Here is a 14,107-nt window from a genome sequence, read left to right as displayed (position 1 = left end):
AATTCATTGACGTATAAATAGAACCTATAGGATATAATGTTTGAAGTATTTCTGTCTTTAATGTTTGAAGCTCTGTTTTGTCTGCTTTCTTATCTAACATTGTTGGTAGTTCATATGCTTCAAAGTTTCTGGCATGATCTTCGATATTCCTGCAACTCTTATCTAAATTGTTAAGAGTATCTTTTACGCTTGTACTTGGATTCTCTAAAGGTGCACTTGAACCAAGGTCAAAGTTCAATATTATGTCGTCTGCTCTAACAGTAGTGAAGGATTTATGTGTATGGTTCTTGTCAGCTTTCTTATCTAACATTGTTGGTAGTTCATATGCTTCAAAGTTTCTGGCATGATCTTCGATATTCCTGCAACTCTTATCTAAATTGTTAAGAGTATCTTTTACGCTTGTACTTGGATTCTCTAAAGGTGCACTTGAACCAAGGTCAAAGTTCAATATTATGTCGTCTGCTCTAACAGTAGTGAAGGATTTATGTGTATGGTTCTTGTCAGCTTTACTGTCTAATGTAGCTTGAAGTTCATTTATATCGGAGATATTGTGTTTATGAGATTTCAAAACTTTGTTCATTGCTTCGAGTTCATCTTTGTCAGCTTTACTTTTAATAGCATCTTCAAACGTTATTTTTGACTTAACTCTCAAAGTAAATCTTGGTTCAACTAATACACCGTTAACAGAGAAAGTAGAGGCATAAATTTCATCGTTATAACCAAATGCTTCTGGTGCTTTACCCGTGTCATACTGTACAGTACAGCGTATATCATAACCTTTAGCACGAATGTATTTATATCTTCTTTCATTAACATTTTTTGTCTTCGCTTCATCACTTCGTGTTAAATATCCATGGTAGTCCGTTATAATCTGTTCGTCTGAAGTTATATAATGAACGTGGTTTTTATCTGCTTTTTCGGCTAATTTCTCATTAACATCATTCACTTCTAATTCAACTCTTCCGCCAGAACTCTTATTATCATTAATCTTTTTCATTAATTCGGTAATTACGTCATAAAGACTATATTCTGTTTTCGGTTTTGTAAATAATGAGTCAAAATTTCTTTTCATCATTACATCGCTGACATTAATGATATCACCAATTCCTTTTTCATTTATTCTCTTCATTAGTTCTGCAATAATGACGAATATATAATCTGTTAATTTATTCTCTTCATCGAGGGTTATAGAATGTTTTGAAATTGAATCATTAACTCCTCTAAATAAATCAATAACTTCAGGATACACGTTTTTAATGTCTTGAATAACCCGACCAGTATCCTGTTGTTCATGTTCTTCGTTCCCGTCGTTACGTGGTTTTATATCTCTAACCATCATCAACGCAGCCATAACCGGAGGGTTTGTTGCTACCTGTTCGAAAATCCGTCCGTTATGTATGGTATATCTAAATAATTTCTTTGTGTTTGTTAAAACATTTGAAACAAGTCTTTTAAAACCATCTACAAAATTTCCTGTTTCACCTAATGTTCTTGCAGCATTTACAAGCTCACCCATTCCCGCTTTTGACCCCAAAAACGTCCATATTGCATTTATTTCACTCTGTATAGTTGTCCATTCAGCGAAACTAACACCCGCATTCGCTAAGCTGAAAATGAAATTCAGTGGATCGAACTTAATTCCACCTTCTTTTTCAATTTCAACGAACTCACTAACATGAGATTTTAAATATTCTTTCGTTAAAATTGTTTTCCCCGATGTTATGTCATTAACGAAACTATCACCGTCAAAAGTTAACGAATTCAATTTCGTCGTTGATGCTTTTATTTCATACACCGCTTTATCGATAGTTTTTGGCTCACCTTCTTTAGAAGCATATGAAACATTAATGAATGAATTATATGTATTCGTGAATGAGTTAAAATCAATGATTTTCATTAATGACGCCTTTAATGATTCATTAACTGTTGAATCCCTTAAAGTAATTAATGAACTGTCATGGGCTTCGCCCTGGTCGCTTTGCGACTTTATGAAAGGTACACTGCAAACCGTCGAGTTTGGATCAAATGCTGTAGTTGGTGCAGGAATATTAATGATATAAGTCATTAAATCATTAAGTGACGTAAATAATGTTGTCGTTTTTGATTTAATTTCTTTAGCATCTGTTATATATGGTAATTTTATTTCTGTAGTTTCTGAATTAAAGATATTCGCTAAAATGTTTTGTAAACTGTTTTGAACAGCAGTATAAACCGTTGAATCCGGAACTCTTACGATTTCACCGTCCTTAATAAAAGGCATTGCACATGGTGTAGTGCTTGGGTCAAATCTTTCGGGATTATAATTCAACATATATTCTAATGCTTCATATACAGACTTATATACTGTTGTGTCGTTCTTCATGACAACTTCACCATTTACAATGAATGGCATTGTACATGGAGTTAAAATAGGGTCAAACTTTTCATAGTCCTTCCATGTTATGTATTTCTCGGTATTTCCATCACTGATAACAATATATTTGTCAGTAAGTGTGAGAGAGTATTGACCAAAATATAAACGTTTAGCTCTGTCAGCTTCATACGCATATGCAGCTATACTCATATTTTAATGAGAATAAAATGTTGTTCTATTTGCAAAGTACAGACCCAAACGAATACGGGACAGTAAAGCTACAAACAAACTTAGGTCTTCAGAATGAAGCACTTGCTTTCAGAGTTGTTGACTTCAATACTATCGCTTCATTCGTTATAACAGATGAAACAGATTTCATGGAGTTTGAAATAGATGGAAAGAAGCACGAAATAAGATTTCACAATAATGTAGAATATAAGATGGAAACATTAGCTGGAGTGTTAAATGCTCTCATAAATACTACAATAAACAAGGATAACGAAGAAAACTTAATGAATGTTAAACTTATTGCAGGAGTTTTGAAGTTCAGTTATGCGAAGGAGTTTAAGATAACACGAATGAGTCATAGAGTTCAATTGCTTCTGGGTGCATACCATATGACATTTCCTTTGAAAAGTGTTGACAAAACGATTGAGATGAAATCTGTTCCATACGTATGTTATGGTAATTGTTTATACATTGAGTCAAAATAGCTAATGTCACAGGTATTTCAGGAGTTAATAGTAAAGGTTCAGTAGAATATAAGTCTTTCTGTTATGCAGTCAATTCAATGTTCATTCCAAACGTTCCTGTCATAGCAACTCATTTAGGTAAATGGATTCGCATTAGTCCTCATAATTTGAAAGACATGCAATTCAGACTTGTTGACTTTCAAGGCGAGCCTGTAGAACTGAAGGCACCAGTGCGAATGACTGTTGAAGTTGACTTTTTAGAAAATATTAAATGCAACAGCTTACAAGAGAACTCAGAGCTAAAAATATAAAGTATGAATGTTATGTATTAGGTCATGAACTTTGGTTGTTGCTGTTTGATGAAACAAATGAATTAGTTATGTCAGTCAAGAGAACAGAAAAAGGCGTCAAAGGCGCCGAGCGCAAAGCGCTATATTGTGTTAGTGAAAACTGCACCAAGTCAATAAGATTAGGTTTGCATTATGAAGATGAGTTCGATACTGTTGAAGAAGTTTTGGATAGATATTACAAATTGCTTTAATTTACTAAAACATATTTCAAACAAAGTTTATATTCTGTTGAAAGTTTTGTATATTCATTCGAATATTTATACTTAAACTCAACTCCTGTAGTTTCTGGTGTTTCAATGATGCGGATGTTACCTATTTTCATGAATGGTGGCGTTTGACCACAGCATTCGATTTCAGGGTCGAGATAGTCAATGACACATTGCTTTCCCTGTTATTCGTGATATAACATTTTCAAGGTCCTCCTTTGTTAGAATTATTTGGTTCTTGCTTATAAGATTTGTCAAAAGCTTCTTATCGTCTTTGAGTAAAATTGTTTGGTATAACTGAAGAAGGTAATGGTCTACGTTATCTGAAGGATTTGTTTGAACATTTGTGTAAGGGTTGTCGTTGGCTTCTCTTGAAAGAACTTGGTCCAGTGGTGGATACTCTAACTTAACATCTGATGTAGCGTTAGCGTTTGAAGCTGAGTTTAAATTCACGGATTTCAGTTCTGGTTCTTTTTCTTTCAAACACTCTGAACTATAGTTCTTTATGACAATATTGTTTGTCGTTCGTGAGTCAACATTTGATGTTGGTTCAATTGGAACATTAACGGCACCAGCTAAGATGGATTTGCTTCTCATTTCATATAGAATAAAAACCTTTTATATGTATGAAATGAACAATATACTCGACAAGGGTTTGAATGTAAAGCTAACGAATGAAAATATTGTTGAATTCACTGAGACAGGAGCTGTGTATAAAGATGTAGAACTACTGAACAAAAGAGCTAAGGGAAGAAGCAGGAACATGAACAAAGGGTGGAAGCCTATAAAAATTTATGTCAATGATGGCTCAGGAGGTTCAAACATAAAGTATGCAGAAAGTTATAGAGTTTATGCTCTCAAAGGTGAAAAGCCTTCATTTAAGAACAGCTATTCTAACGCATATCCTCAAAAGCTAACGGATGGAGAAGTGGATGATATGAATGACAGCAAAAATATTAACAGAAATGGCGACAGAGATGCATGGAATTTGTTTACCATCAGTCAATTGAAGGTTAAACTTTAAAACAATGTTGGTCGTTCCCATGGAATATTTTTGACTTTAATGGTATTAGTCATGATATGAATCTCAAGGTATGAACGAGGAGAGATGAGAGACTTATATGCTTCCCAAATTTCTTCAAAAGGTAATGTTATACCTGACTGTTTCCAAATGAGTTCAATATCATAACGTGAGAAACCTTGAAAGATAACGAAGTCAGTTATGAGACGTTTTATGTTTAAAGCTAAAAACCTCCATGTTTGCATAAGTATTGCTACAGTTAAGTGGTAATGTCTGACTTTAGTAATGATATTAGCTAATGGTGAGTCTGGTTTTGACACTAAACCTTTACCAGCGAAGTCGTCGCAAACGAGCAGAGTGTTTGAAGGATATTTTTTGAAGGGGTATTTTGAAAGTTTTGATAGAATGTAGTTTGTCAGTCGTTTCATATCGTAAACTCCTGAGTACTGACGTAAGTGGTGTTTGTCAATAATTCTTTTCCATCTCCTCAGAAGTCTTTTGCATTCCTGACTGTATAAATTCAACGATGGATAATATTTCCTCTTACGTCGAATGTAACGTTGAAGAAATTCAATGAGTTCACTGTCTGGAACTTTAACGACAGAGGCTGAACTTTTGAATAAATGTTTTCGCTGTTGAGTCCATAGAGTCTGAAGTTGCTGATATAATGATTTGGTCATAATATGAGTCATTTCAAACGTTCTGTTATGAGTATATGACGAATTAAATTAAATGTCTTACCTGAACCCATCTTTCCACAATAGAAATAAACGCCATTTGAACAGAACTCATAGTCCCTTACTGAAAGGAAGAATGAGAGAAGAGTTAAGTTTGTCTGTAGTTTCATTCATGTCTTCATCTACGTCATGTATTAAATGCTTCATTTTATCTCCATTAAAAATGCAAGTCAGAAATATTCAGAACATACACCGAGTCTAACTGACAAGAGTATAAAGATATACTATGAACACGTTATGATGAAACCTACCAAAATTCAAGAAAGTCAGTATACTTATGAATATCCAAGGCACTGGGTAGAGTATGTAGGCAGGTGAGAAAGCTATTGAAATCAGACAGGTTCGAAGTATTCCAGCAGGAAGAACAATATTGAAGAAGAACTTTAATGTTTTGAGATATAATGATGAAACAAAGAAGCAAGATAGTTTTCCTGTTGCTGTGTATGTGAACCTAGACACAGGAGATGACATGAAAGTTTTTAACACAAAGCTTCAAACGGTAGTGAGAGAACAACTGACTGCAGAAGGACACCCATTACCTTCAGAAGTTAGCATAGCATATAATTTTGAAAACAAACTCAATAGATTTTAAAGTCATCTCTGCAAAGAAGTCAGGTTTTACATTTAATGAAGCAGATGTATATTCGAATGAAAAACTTCAAGCTATTGAATGGTTAGATAATGACGATTGCTTTAAGAAAATATTTAAATTCAGTGACTCAAAGATGTCAATAGATGACCTTCGTGGAATGTTACCATCGACGTTTACAGTTGAAGGTTCAGCAGGATTGCTTACAAGATTGTCAATTGGTGGTATTTGGTCTCGTGAGAACATTGTTATAAATCCAGTATAAGTGAATTTGCTGAAGAATCTATATTATGTCTTTCAAACTACATGTATTCGCCACCGAAGCATATAGTATAACAAACTTTGTCAGTAAGTTTAACATAAGACTTGTCGAACCTTCTTCAATGAAAGATGTTGTGCTACCTAAAGATGGAAAGGATGGACTCATTATTGAGATGATTTTAATTGCATATTAAATGAGCTTGTTCTTAAAGGTCGTTCATGATGAAATAACTGTTGTAGAAGATGTTAGCAATTGTTCAGACATTTTGAAGCGTATAGATGAGATAAGAAAGAAGTTTATGAATGAGAATGTTTATGTTTCATTGACTTTCTCCAGTAACGAGAACTTTTATGAGATAATATTGAAGAGAGATGATTTTAATATGGTGTAAATGGTAGCTTGGGCAGCTTTAGGCGCAATGGGAACAAAAGCATTAGCATTTGGAGCAAAAGCACTTGGAGCTTATGACGCAGTAAATAAAATGAGTGGAGGAAGGGTTTCGAAGACATTAGATGCAAATAAAGGGAAGATTGGAGGCTGGGTTGCAAAGAAGTTAAGATTAAATAAAATAGGGCTCATAAATAAAGCATCCAATTTGGTTGCGACTGAGTCAGAAAATGCTTTAGGAAAGGACGATGAGTTTGCAAAACACGCAAAAGACTTTAATGACCAGATGAAAGGTGAAACAATGCATTTAAATAGAGTCGATGGAACTAAAGAAAATGTTTCTTCTCCACCAGTAGTTCTTCCGTATGGACCTTATGGAATGTATGGAAACCCTTATGAACGACCATTTGACCCATTGACTGGTGGAAGTAACTGGTATCATTACGGCCGAAGAAGAAAGACAGTCAAGCTGGAGACAGACGTGAAGAAAGCAACTAAAAAGAAACCAAGGAAGAGAGTTATAAAGCAATGAATTCAACAGGGTGAAAAAAGAGGTGAGATCTCACCACTTCACCTAAATTTAAATGGATGTTTTCATACGTGTGAGGGTGGTGATATCATTAATTTTTTATTTTATTTTTATGTAAATGACGAAAACTATTGAGATAACAAACTACAACGGTCATGAGTTCAAGAATTTGTTCTTCGTTCCTCGTGAAAATACATTCTATCAGATACGAGGGAGAAGGGGTAAAGTTAGTTTGAGCGTTTATGAAGGAATGAAGAATGGAAAGTTTATACAAGCATACGATACAAACGGTAAACGTGTTTCATTAGCTTTGTCAAAACTTACTAACATTTATTTTGACAGTGATTTTGACCTATATGAAGAAGAAAGTGAGTCAGAAGATTATGAGCTGTTATGTGAAGCACAGCAATGGGAGGAGTTGCAATACTTTTGTAAGTGAGAACGTTTATTTTTTACATTAGTGAAGTCGTTTGTGAAAACGTTAGTGAAGTGAAGTGGTTGGCGGCTTTGTAAATATTTAATGTTAAGTTAGTGTTGTCGTTTGTGTTGTAAAATATACGTTAATGGTTTTGTAAAGTGTCAAAACAGCTAAGTTGTGTACGGAGGCGCGCAGTGCCACAGTACACGACTTAGGTATACTAACTAAAGATACCTATAGGTAAGATGGAACGTATACCATTAGATAAGAAAAATATTGTGAGAGAGGTTTTGAAAAAAGCAGAATATATAGACTGGGATAGTATATCTGCTAGACTATTATATAGTGGTTCTATAAGAGTTCATGACATTGAAACACTCATGTCAAAAGTTTTATATCTCAACTATACAAATGTTTTCAAAGAGGACATAGAAAAATATATTGAGGGTATAGAGTTTGTGAGATGTCATTGGACAGATTTGTATGAAAAATATAAAGACAAGGAAAATGTTTTCTTTATAGTGGACCCGCCGTTCTATAACACATGGGATTTTCAATACCAAGTAGACTGGACTTTGAGAGACTCTTTAGAAACTTTAGACGTTTTACATAACCATCCATGCTTTTACTTTACATCCGATAAAAGTGGTTTGGAAACCGTTATGAGATGGTTAGAGGACATACATGACTATGAGTTTATATATGACAAGATAGAATATGAGAGAGGTCCTATAAACTGGAGAAAGTGTCATAACAAAGAAATTTTATTAGTAAGTAAATGTGGTTTGAAATAGGACTACTTGTTTTAGGTTTTTTCCATTGTGTCATTTATTTATTTGACGTGGCAGAAAAGTACAGAGAATATGAAGATGAACCAATGCCTGCAAATGTTCAGCATATGTACTCGTAAGAGATATTTTATCTAATATTAAATGGACGCACAGAACTTAGCGAATGCACAGCAACCTGGACAACCAAACCCAGAGAATATTCCAAATGAAGTTAGAATACAAACTGCAATGGCAAACTATGGTCAAGTGCCAACAGATGTACAAATGCAAACTGCCATGTCAAATGACGCTGCGTTAGGTTTGCCACCATGGTATGCAAATATGAGATGGAAAGAGTTTTATACAAACCCTGAAGTGGGATATAAACAACTTTATGCAGATGACGCGAACACAGGAGTTGACCCAGAATATGTTTTCTACCAGAGGAGAAACAGAATGTATGAGCTCCAGTTAAAGAATGCTATGGAACTCAACAGGAAACGTAAGAGACTAGGCGGACATTAGATTTTTACATATAGTAAAATGGGTTTCTTCAGTAGTATTGGAAACTTCTTCAGAAGAGTTGGAAGAGGTATATGGAATGGAATAAAATCTGTCGGAAAAGGAATTTGGAACGGAGTCAAAAATATTGGTAAAAGAGTAGGTCAGTTTGTTGGTATTATACCTAAAGACCCTGAACCAGAAGAACAAGCTCCTGTTATACAACAGCCTGAACCTGCACCACAGTCTAGTTGGCAACCAAATCCAACACCTCAACCGTATTAAAAAATTATATTTTTATCGTTCGATAGTAGTTGTATATGAAACTAAGTTCTAAGTAAAACGCATGGTATAATGGAATTATTCTTTTTCTTCCATCTGTAGTAAACCATACTTGAAAGTCTGAAATACTTCCACTTGGTGGTTCGTATAACTTTGTAGGTTTTTCGTAAAAGTCATTTGCCAAGCATAAGAAAGAGTTTTGGGCGCCAGAAAATGAAGCATGAACTATCACAGCATCTTGGTCGAAAACATCTTTAAATAAATATGGTTCATCTCTTGCATATCGACTGTAAATATTTGCTAAAGGAAGTTCGACTTTCTGATTTAACATTCTTTGCAAATAATACCATGACATTGCAGTGAATTCTGTATATATTTGTTCGTCTTTATTTGGATTGTTTTCGTAGATTTGAAATGACACTTGTGAATTTTGTTTGTCATATACAATTCTCACATAAAGTGTGCTCTCGGTATTTGCATATTCATCAGCATATTTTGCATAACATGAATTTATTTTATCTTCTATATTTTTTAACGCAGTCCGTAGAGAAGATGAAAGGTCAACTTGTATTAGCTCAATTTCTTCCCACATTTTTCGTTTCCCTTCAGATATATAATCTATATGAAACTTTACAATAAATGGAAAACTTTTATCTTCTACAGACACAAACTTCATTCTACGAAAGCCAATAGCTTTTGTGACAGATGGGTCTCTTAGCCATCTTAATGGGTAGTCAAAACGATAGCCTTCATGCTTTACGGTCTCTGTCTCAAACTTTTGACCGACATTAGTAAAAAGTTCATCTAATGGTTTAGTTGTAGCAACTCTAGAATTTTCTTTTTCTATTGGAAGCATATTTTATCTAGAATAAAAATGTCGAAAGATATTGCTTCCATGAGAGAAATACAACACAACCGACAACTCATTATGCAAGCTCTAAATAAGAACACAACAAACTTTTCAAACTATTCTAAGATATCTGAGTCATTGAAAGAAGGAAACTTAAAACTGACATTAAACCCAATGACAGATGAGTTTCTATTTCAAGACAAGAAGAACAATACTGTCTGTATAAATCCAACAAAAGGAACTTTAAACGAGAAACCTATAAATGAACTTCTTTTGAAAGCAGATGTTGACAACAAAGCTGACAAAGAATATGTAGACGATGCAATAGCAAAAGAAGAAGAAAGAGCTAACAATGCTTATGCAACAAAAAACATACTCATCCTGAACTAGCAGACAAAACATATGTTGACAATAAAATGTCAAGTGAAGTGACAAGAGCTGAAAACGAATATTCTAAAAAGACTCATATACATTCTATATCTGATATTACAAACTTAAACGTTAGCCTTGAAGAGAAGGTAGATAAGGGACTTATGGCTAGTGTGTTAGCGAAGAAGGCGGATAAGGAATATGTGGATGAAAAAGATAAAGAAATTATAGAAAGGGCTGAATGGTATCATGAATGGACATCGAAGATTTTAAAAACTAAAGCTGATACAGGATGGGTTTCAGGATGTTTAGACCTTAAAGCAGATAAAACTTATGTTAACGATGAGTTAGAGAAGAAAGCAAATAAGACTCATACACATAACATTTCTGACGTAAATGAACTTCAAGAAAAGTTAGATGACAAAGCAGACTCGAAATGGATAGCTGGATATGTAGATGCAACAAAAGAATATATTTTCGCATGGACAGAAGGAACATACGCACAAAAATATCATAGACATAACATTTCTGACGTAAATGAACTTCAAGAAAAGTTATATGACATTGTGCTTCTAAGACAGGAACTCAATGTGCTTAAACAAAATTTGCCGAATCTTATTTACCCGGTTGGCTCATTATATGTTTCAATGAACTCTACCAGACCAGAAGTAGTACTTGGTGTTGGAACTTGGACTCAAATAGTCGACAGGTTTTTGTATTGTGCAAACTCTTCAAAGGAAACAGGTGGAAGTAAAACGATTTCGGGTGAAAATCTACCTGCACATAGTCACTACGTAGATTTAACTACATCTGAAGCAGGTTGGCATAAGCATAGATATTGGGATTGGACAGGAATGATAAAAGGTAAAGGATATGATGTTAAAGACGAGGTTAAGTTTGCTATAAATTGTTACTGGGATGACACTCAGGCAGGAGGAAGCCATACACATCGCGTTACAGGATATACGCAAACAACGGGACAAAGTAAAGAATACATGCCACCTTACATGACAGTTTACGCATGGTATAGAATTGCTTAGTCGTCATTTTCAACTTCTTTAGCATATTCGTCAGGATTGTCTTATATTTGTTAGGAACTGTCTTTGAAAGTATACCACCTTGAACTTTGACAAGTTTGAAACGAGGTCTGACAATAGTAGTTTTATCTTCTGCTTGCAGTGTGTACATTTTGCCATGTTTGCCTAAAACTTCATAATATTCTCTTGTATACTTTCTTCTATTTTTACGAACACGAATGTGAGTACCTGTCGGGTTCCCATTGTTGTCATAGTCAATAGTATTTTCATATGGGTCGCGTTTAGGTATTTCTATTTTTACTTTGTCACCTTTCTGAAGTTTGAAGCCCGGCATTCTTTCTTGTTTGTCTCTTTTGACTAAATTATTAAATATATAGTCTTTCTCTAAGTCAGGGTTGTTTTTCATTTCTTCGGGGGAGTGGTTTCCCAAACCTTTTTGTTTACGGTTATTGTAAATATTTAAAACTTGTCTCATCTTTGCCATGGAGAAATGTCTATACTTGTCGTCATATGACATTTCATTTGCTTCACCACCTTGTGGTTGGTTTAAGTCTCTTAACATTTTTATACAACCGTCAATGACACCAAGAGCAGAATGGTTTTGGTCGACAATGAAATATTGGTTTACATTTTTTGAACGCAGATAGTTTTTTACATCATCTGATTTGAAAGAACTTTCACAGTCAGATGTCAGTTTTGTTGGATGGTATTTGTCAACGAATATTGTCAAAGCTGCTAAAATATCTAAAATAGCTTTGGACTGTAATGGTATGGCTTCACAGTATCTTGTGTTTTGACCAACAAATATTAACCAGTATGGTGGTCCATCTTCTCTATACCTCGGAATGTTTTCCAAGATATCCATAAACCAAGCATTTGGTGTTGAACTAAAGATTTTTATCATGAGTGCTTTTTTTGTTGCCTTAGAAACATAGGGGTCCTTGTTTGGATTCGTCATTTTTTACCCTATAAGAAATGGGTTTATTTGGCGCATTAGCAGGAGTTGCATCCAGATTTTTGCCCGCAGTGGGAACAATAGCCAGAGGTGCGTTTGGAATTGGAAGGAAGATTTTGAGTACATTAGGTATACTTAAAGAGAAAGCACAACCTATTATACAAACTGTACAGAAAGGTTGGGATGTAGCACGAGATGCAACAAATCTTATTCCAAATCCTGAAACAAGAGGAAAAGTTCAAGGATGGATGGACAATGTAGGAAGACAAGCAGGAAACTATTATAACAAAGCAAATGACTACTATAACCAAGCAGGACACTATATGGACCAAGGTGAAAGATTCTTTAACAGAGGATATAACCATGCACAACAATGGGTAAACAATAACCAACCTCAACCGCCTCAAACGTGGGGAATGTAAAATTTTTTACTGATATGAAATGAACAATACAGCATTGAGACAAATGGGTTCAAGATGGATTTGTCGACTTCCAGCAGTTACACCACGTGTTTGTCAAGTTCTTCCTATACCTCAGGAAGTTTTAGACCGACTTAAAAAACCTAAACAACCAGTTGAAAACAAACCAAACTAAAATTTTTTACGGACCTGAAAATGACCGAAGAAGTTGAAACGGTAGATTTGACACCACAAACAAAAAGTTCAGAACCATTGTCAAAACCTGTCAAAGAACTTACAGATGAAGAGAAAAATTCAATAATAGAAAGTGCCAGGTCTGGAAATACAAACCCTAACTACAAAGTCACTTTTCATAGAAATGGAACGGCTAGTATCTCAAAAAAGAAACAGACTCTCACAAATAAAATATTGAAGTCTGAAGGAGCTTTCGAGACAACAGATGGAAAAGTTTACTTCACTGACCAACAGTTCATTATAGAACATCTCATTGACTTAGAGTCGAAATATTCTAAACTTTACAACAAACACAAAAAGTTGAAAGGAAAACAAAAACAAATGGCATATGATATTTATGAAGATGTTGACGACACAACTGTTCCTGCAGGTGGGGTAAAGTCAGCGGAACCGAAAAGTGACGAAAAACCGATAGAAGAAGAAAAACCAAAAACTGAAGATAAACCAAAACCAAAGTTTAGTTTCCAAACTAAACCAAGTCAACCTTCATTAGCTGGTATGGGTTGGCGTCAAAGACTTATGGCAGCAGGCGGTTATGTAAAGTAAAGAAAAAAAATATTTTTTTATTTTTATAAAAATGCCCCCATATAGAATGGATAGAAAGTCTGCTAGAATAAAAGCAGAGTTACAAAGATATGGTTGGAGAGTTTCGAAGAATTTTAAATATAGGAAGGGAAGACCCATAAAAGTCTATGACAAATTGTCTGGTCTTCGCTACGAAATGGATTTGGAAACAGCACGTGCCAATTATCCAAACAGACTAGAGAGGTTAGAAGAAGAACGTCTTATGGACATGCCTTTCGATGTTAGTGAACCTCAAGTTGAAGGACACGACGGCTTTGCCAGATTCTACTGGAAACATGACGAACAATTGCATCCTTTGAGAAGGAAAAAAGGTAGTGCAGAGGATGGTCATGCTCCCATGGAAAGAACAAGATATGCATATGAAAAGTATCGTGAAGTTAGAAGTCAAATTACATCTGGTCGAACCTTTACAGTAAACTTTGACGAAGGAAAGAACAAAGAAGGCTTCATGGGAGTACTTGCTGCCATACAAGACGGAAATAAGAAAGGACACAATCTCAAATTGACCATAACAGATTTGGATGGTCACATTTACTATGCACATGGCAATGAACAAACAGC

General features: G+C 34.8%; 10 protein-coding genes and 2 pseudogenes across 12 annotated transcripts, besides 2 other annotated features; 8 read left to right on the top strand and 4 right to left on the bottom strand.

Moving 5' to 3' along the window:
• Positions 1-7,770: part of a mobile genetic element that runs on past the window's edge.
• Positions 99-1,129, bottom strand: TVAGG3_0962370 (keratin-associated protein family; the record flags this gene model as incomplete). Its single annotated transcript, XM_051253475.1, has 1 exon — positions 99-1,129. A coding segment is annotated over one exon (1,031 nt), but the record flags the coding sequence as incomplete, so codon positions are not given.
• On the bottom strand, positions 1,557-2,547 carry TVAGG3_0962360 (annotated as a pseudogene). Its single transcript has one exon. A coding segment is annotated over exon 1 (991 nt).
• TVAGG3_0962350 (uncharacterized protein) lies at positions 2,581-2,926 on the top strand (the record flags this gene model as incomplete). Its single annotated transcript, XM_051253474.1, has 1 exon — positions 2,581-2,926. A coding segment is annotated over one exon (346 nt), but the record flags the coding sequence as incomplete, so codon positions are not given.
• TVAGG3_0962340 (uncharacterized protein) lies at positions 3,317-3,586 on the top strand (the record flags this gene model as incomplete). Its single annotated transcript, XM_051253473.1, has 1 exon — positions 3,317-3,586. One exon carries the CDS (start codon positions 3,317-3,319, stop codon positions 3,584-3,586), a length of 270 nt encoding a protein of 89 aa, XP_051079047.1.
• Positions 7,771-8,476: 706 nt separating the features above from the next.
• Positions 8,477-8,839, top strand: TVAGG3_0962320 (uncharacterized protein; the record flags this gene model as incomplete). The annotated part of the gene is made up of 1 exon (XM_051253472.1): positions 8,477-8,839. The coding sequence occupies one exon, from the start codon at positions 8,477-8,479 to the stop codon at positions 8,837-8,839; it is 363 nt and encodes a 120-aa protein (XP_051079046.1).
• Positions 8,840-8,857: 18 nt separating this feature from the next.
• Positions 8,858-9,100, top strand: TVAGG3_0962310 (serine threonine-protein phosphatase family; the record flags this gene model as incomplete). Its single annotated transcript, XM_051253471.1, has 1 exon — positions 8,858-9,100. One exon carries the CDS (start codon positions 8,858-8,860, stop codon positions 9,098-9,100), a length of 243 nt encoding a protein of 80 aa, XP_051079045.1.
• Positions 9,101-9,104: 4 nt separating this feature from the next.
• TVAGG3_0962300 (uncharacterized protein) lies at positions 9,105-9,953 on the bottom strand (the record flags this gene model as incomplete). Its single annotated transcript, XM_051253470.1, has 1 exon — positions 9,105-9,953. The coding sequence occupies one exon, from the start codon at positions 9,951-9,953 to the stop codon at positions 9,105-9,107; it is 849 nt and encodes a 282-aa protein (XP_051079044.1).
• Positions 9,954-10,476: 523 nt separating this feature from the next.
• Positions 10,477-14,107: part of a mobile genetic element that runs on past the window's edge.
• Positions 10,979-11,356, top strand: TVAGG3_0962290 (phage tail repeat-like family; the record flags this gene model as incomplete). The annotated part of the gene is made up of 1 exon (XM_051253469.1): positions 10,979-11,356. A coding segment is annotated over one exon (378 nt), but the record flags the coding sequence as incomplete, so codon positions are not given.
• On the bottom strand, positions 11,432-12,311 carry TVAGG3_0962280 (uncharacterized protein; the record flags this gene model as incomplete). Its single annotated transcript, XM_051253468.1, has 1 exon — positions 11,432-12,311. A coding segment is annotated over one exon (880 nt), but the record flags the coding sequence as incomplete, so codon positions are not given.
• TVAGG3_0962270 (uncharacterized protein) lies at positions 12,329-12,730 on the top strand (the record flags this gene model as incomplete). Its single annotated transcript, XM_051253467.1, has 1 exon — positions 12,329-12,730. One exon carries the CDS (start codon positions 12,329-12,331, stop codon positions 12,728-12,730), a length of 402 nt encoding a protein of 133 aa, XP_051079041.1.
• Positions 12,993-13,507, top strand: TVAGG3_0962260 (annotated as a pseudogene). The gene has a single exon. A coding segment is annotated over exon 1 (515 nt).
• Positions 13,554-13,999, top strand: TVAGG3_0962250 (uncharacterized protein; the record flags this gene model as incomplete). Its single annotated transcript, XM_051253466.1, has 1 exon — positions 13,554-13,999. A coding segment is annotated over one exon (446 nt), but the record flags the coding sequence as incomplete, so codon positions are not given.

This window comes from Trichomonas vaginalis, chromosome I, assembly GCF_026262505.1.
Source record: "Trichomonas vaginalis G3 chromosome I, whole genome shotgun sequence".
NCBI lineage: Eukaryota > Parabasalia > Trichomonadida > Trichomonadidae > Trichomonas > Trichomonas vaginalis.
The sequence above is the reverse complement of the archived record's forward strand: the minus strand, read 5'-3'. Positions and strand labels throughout refer to the sequence as shown.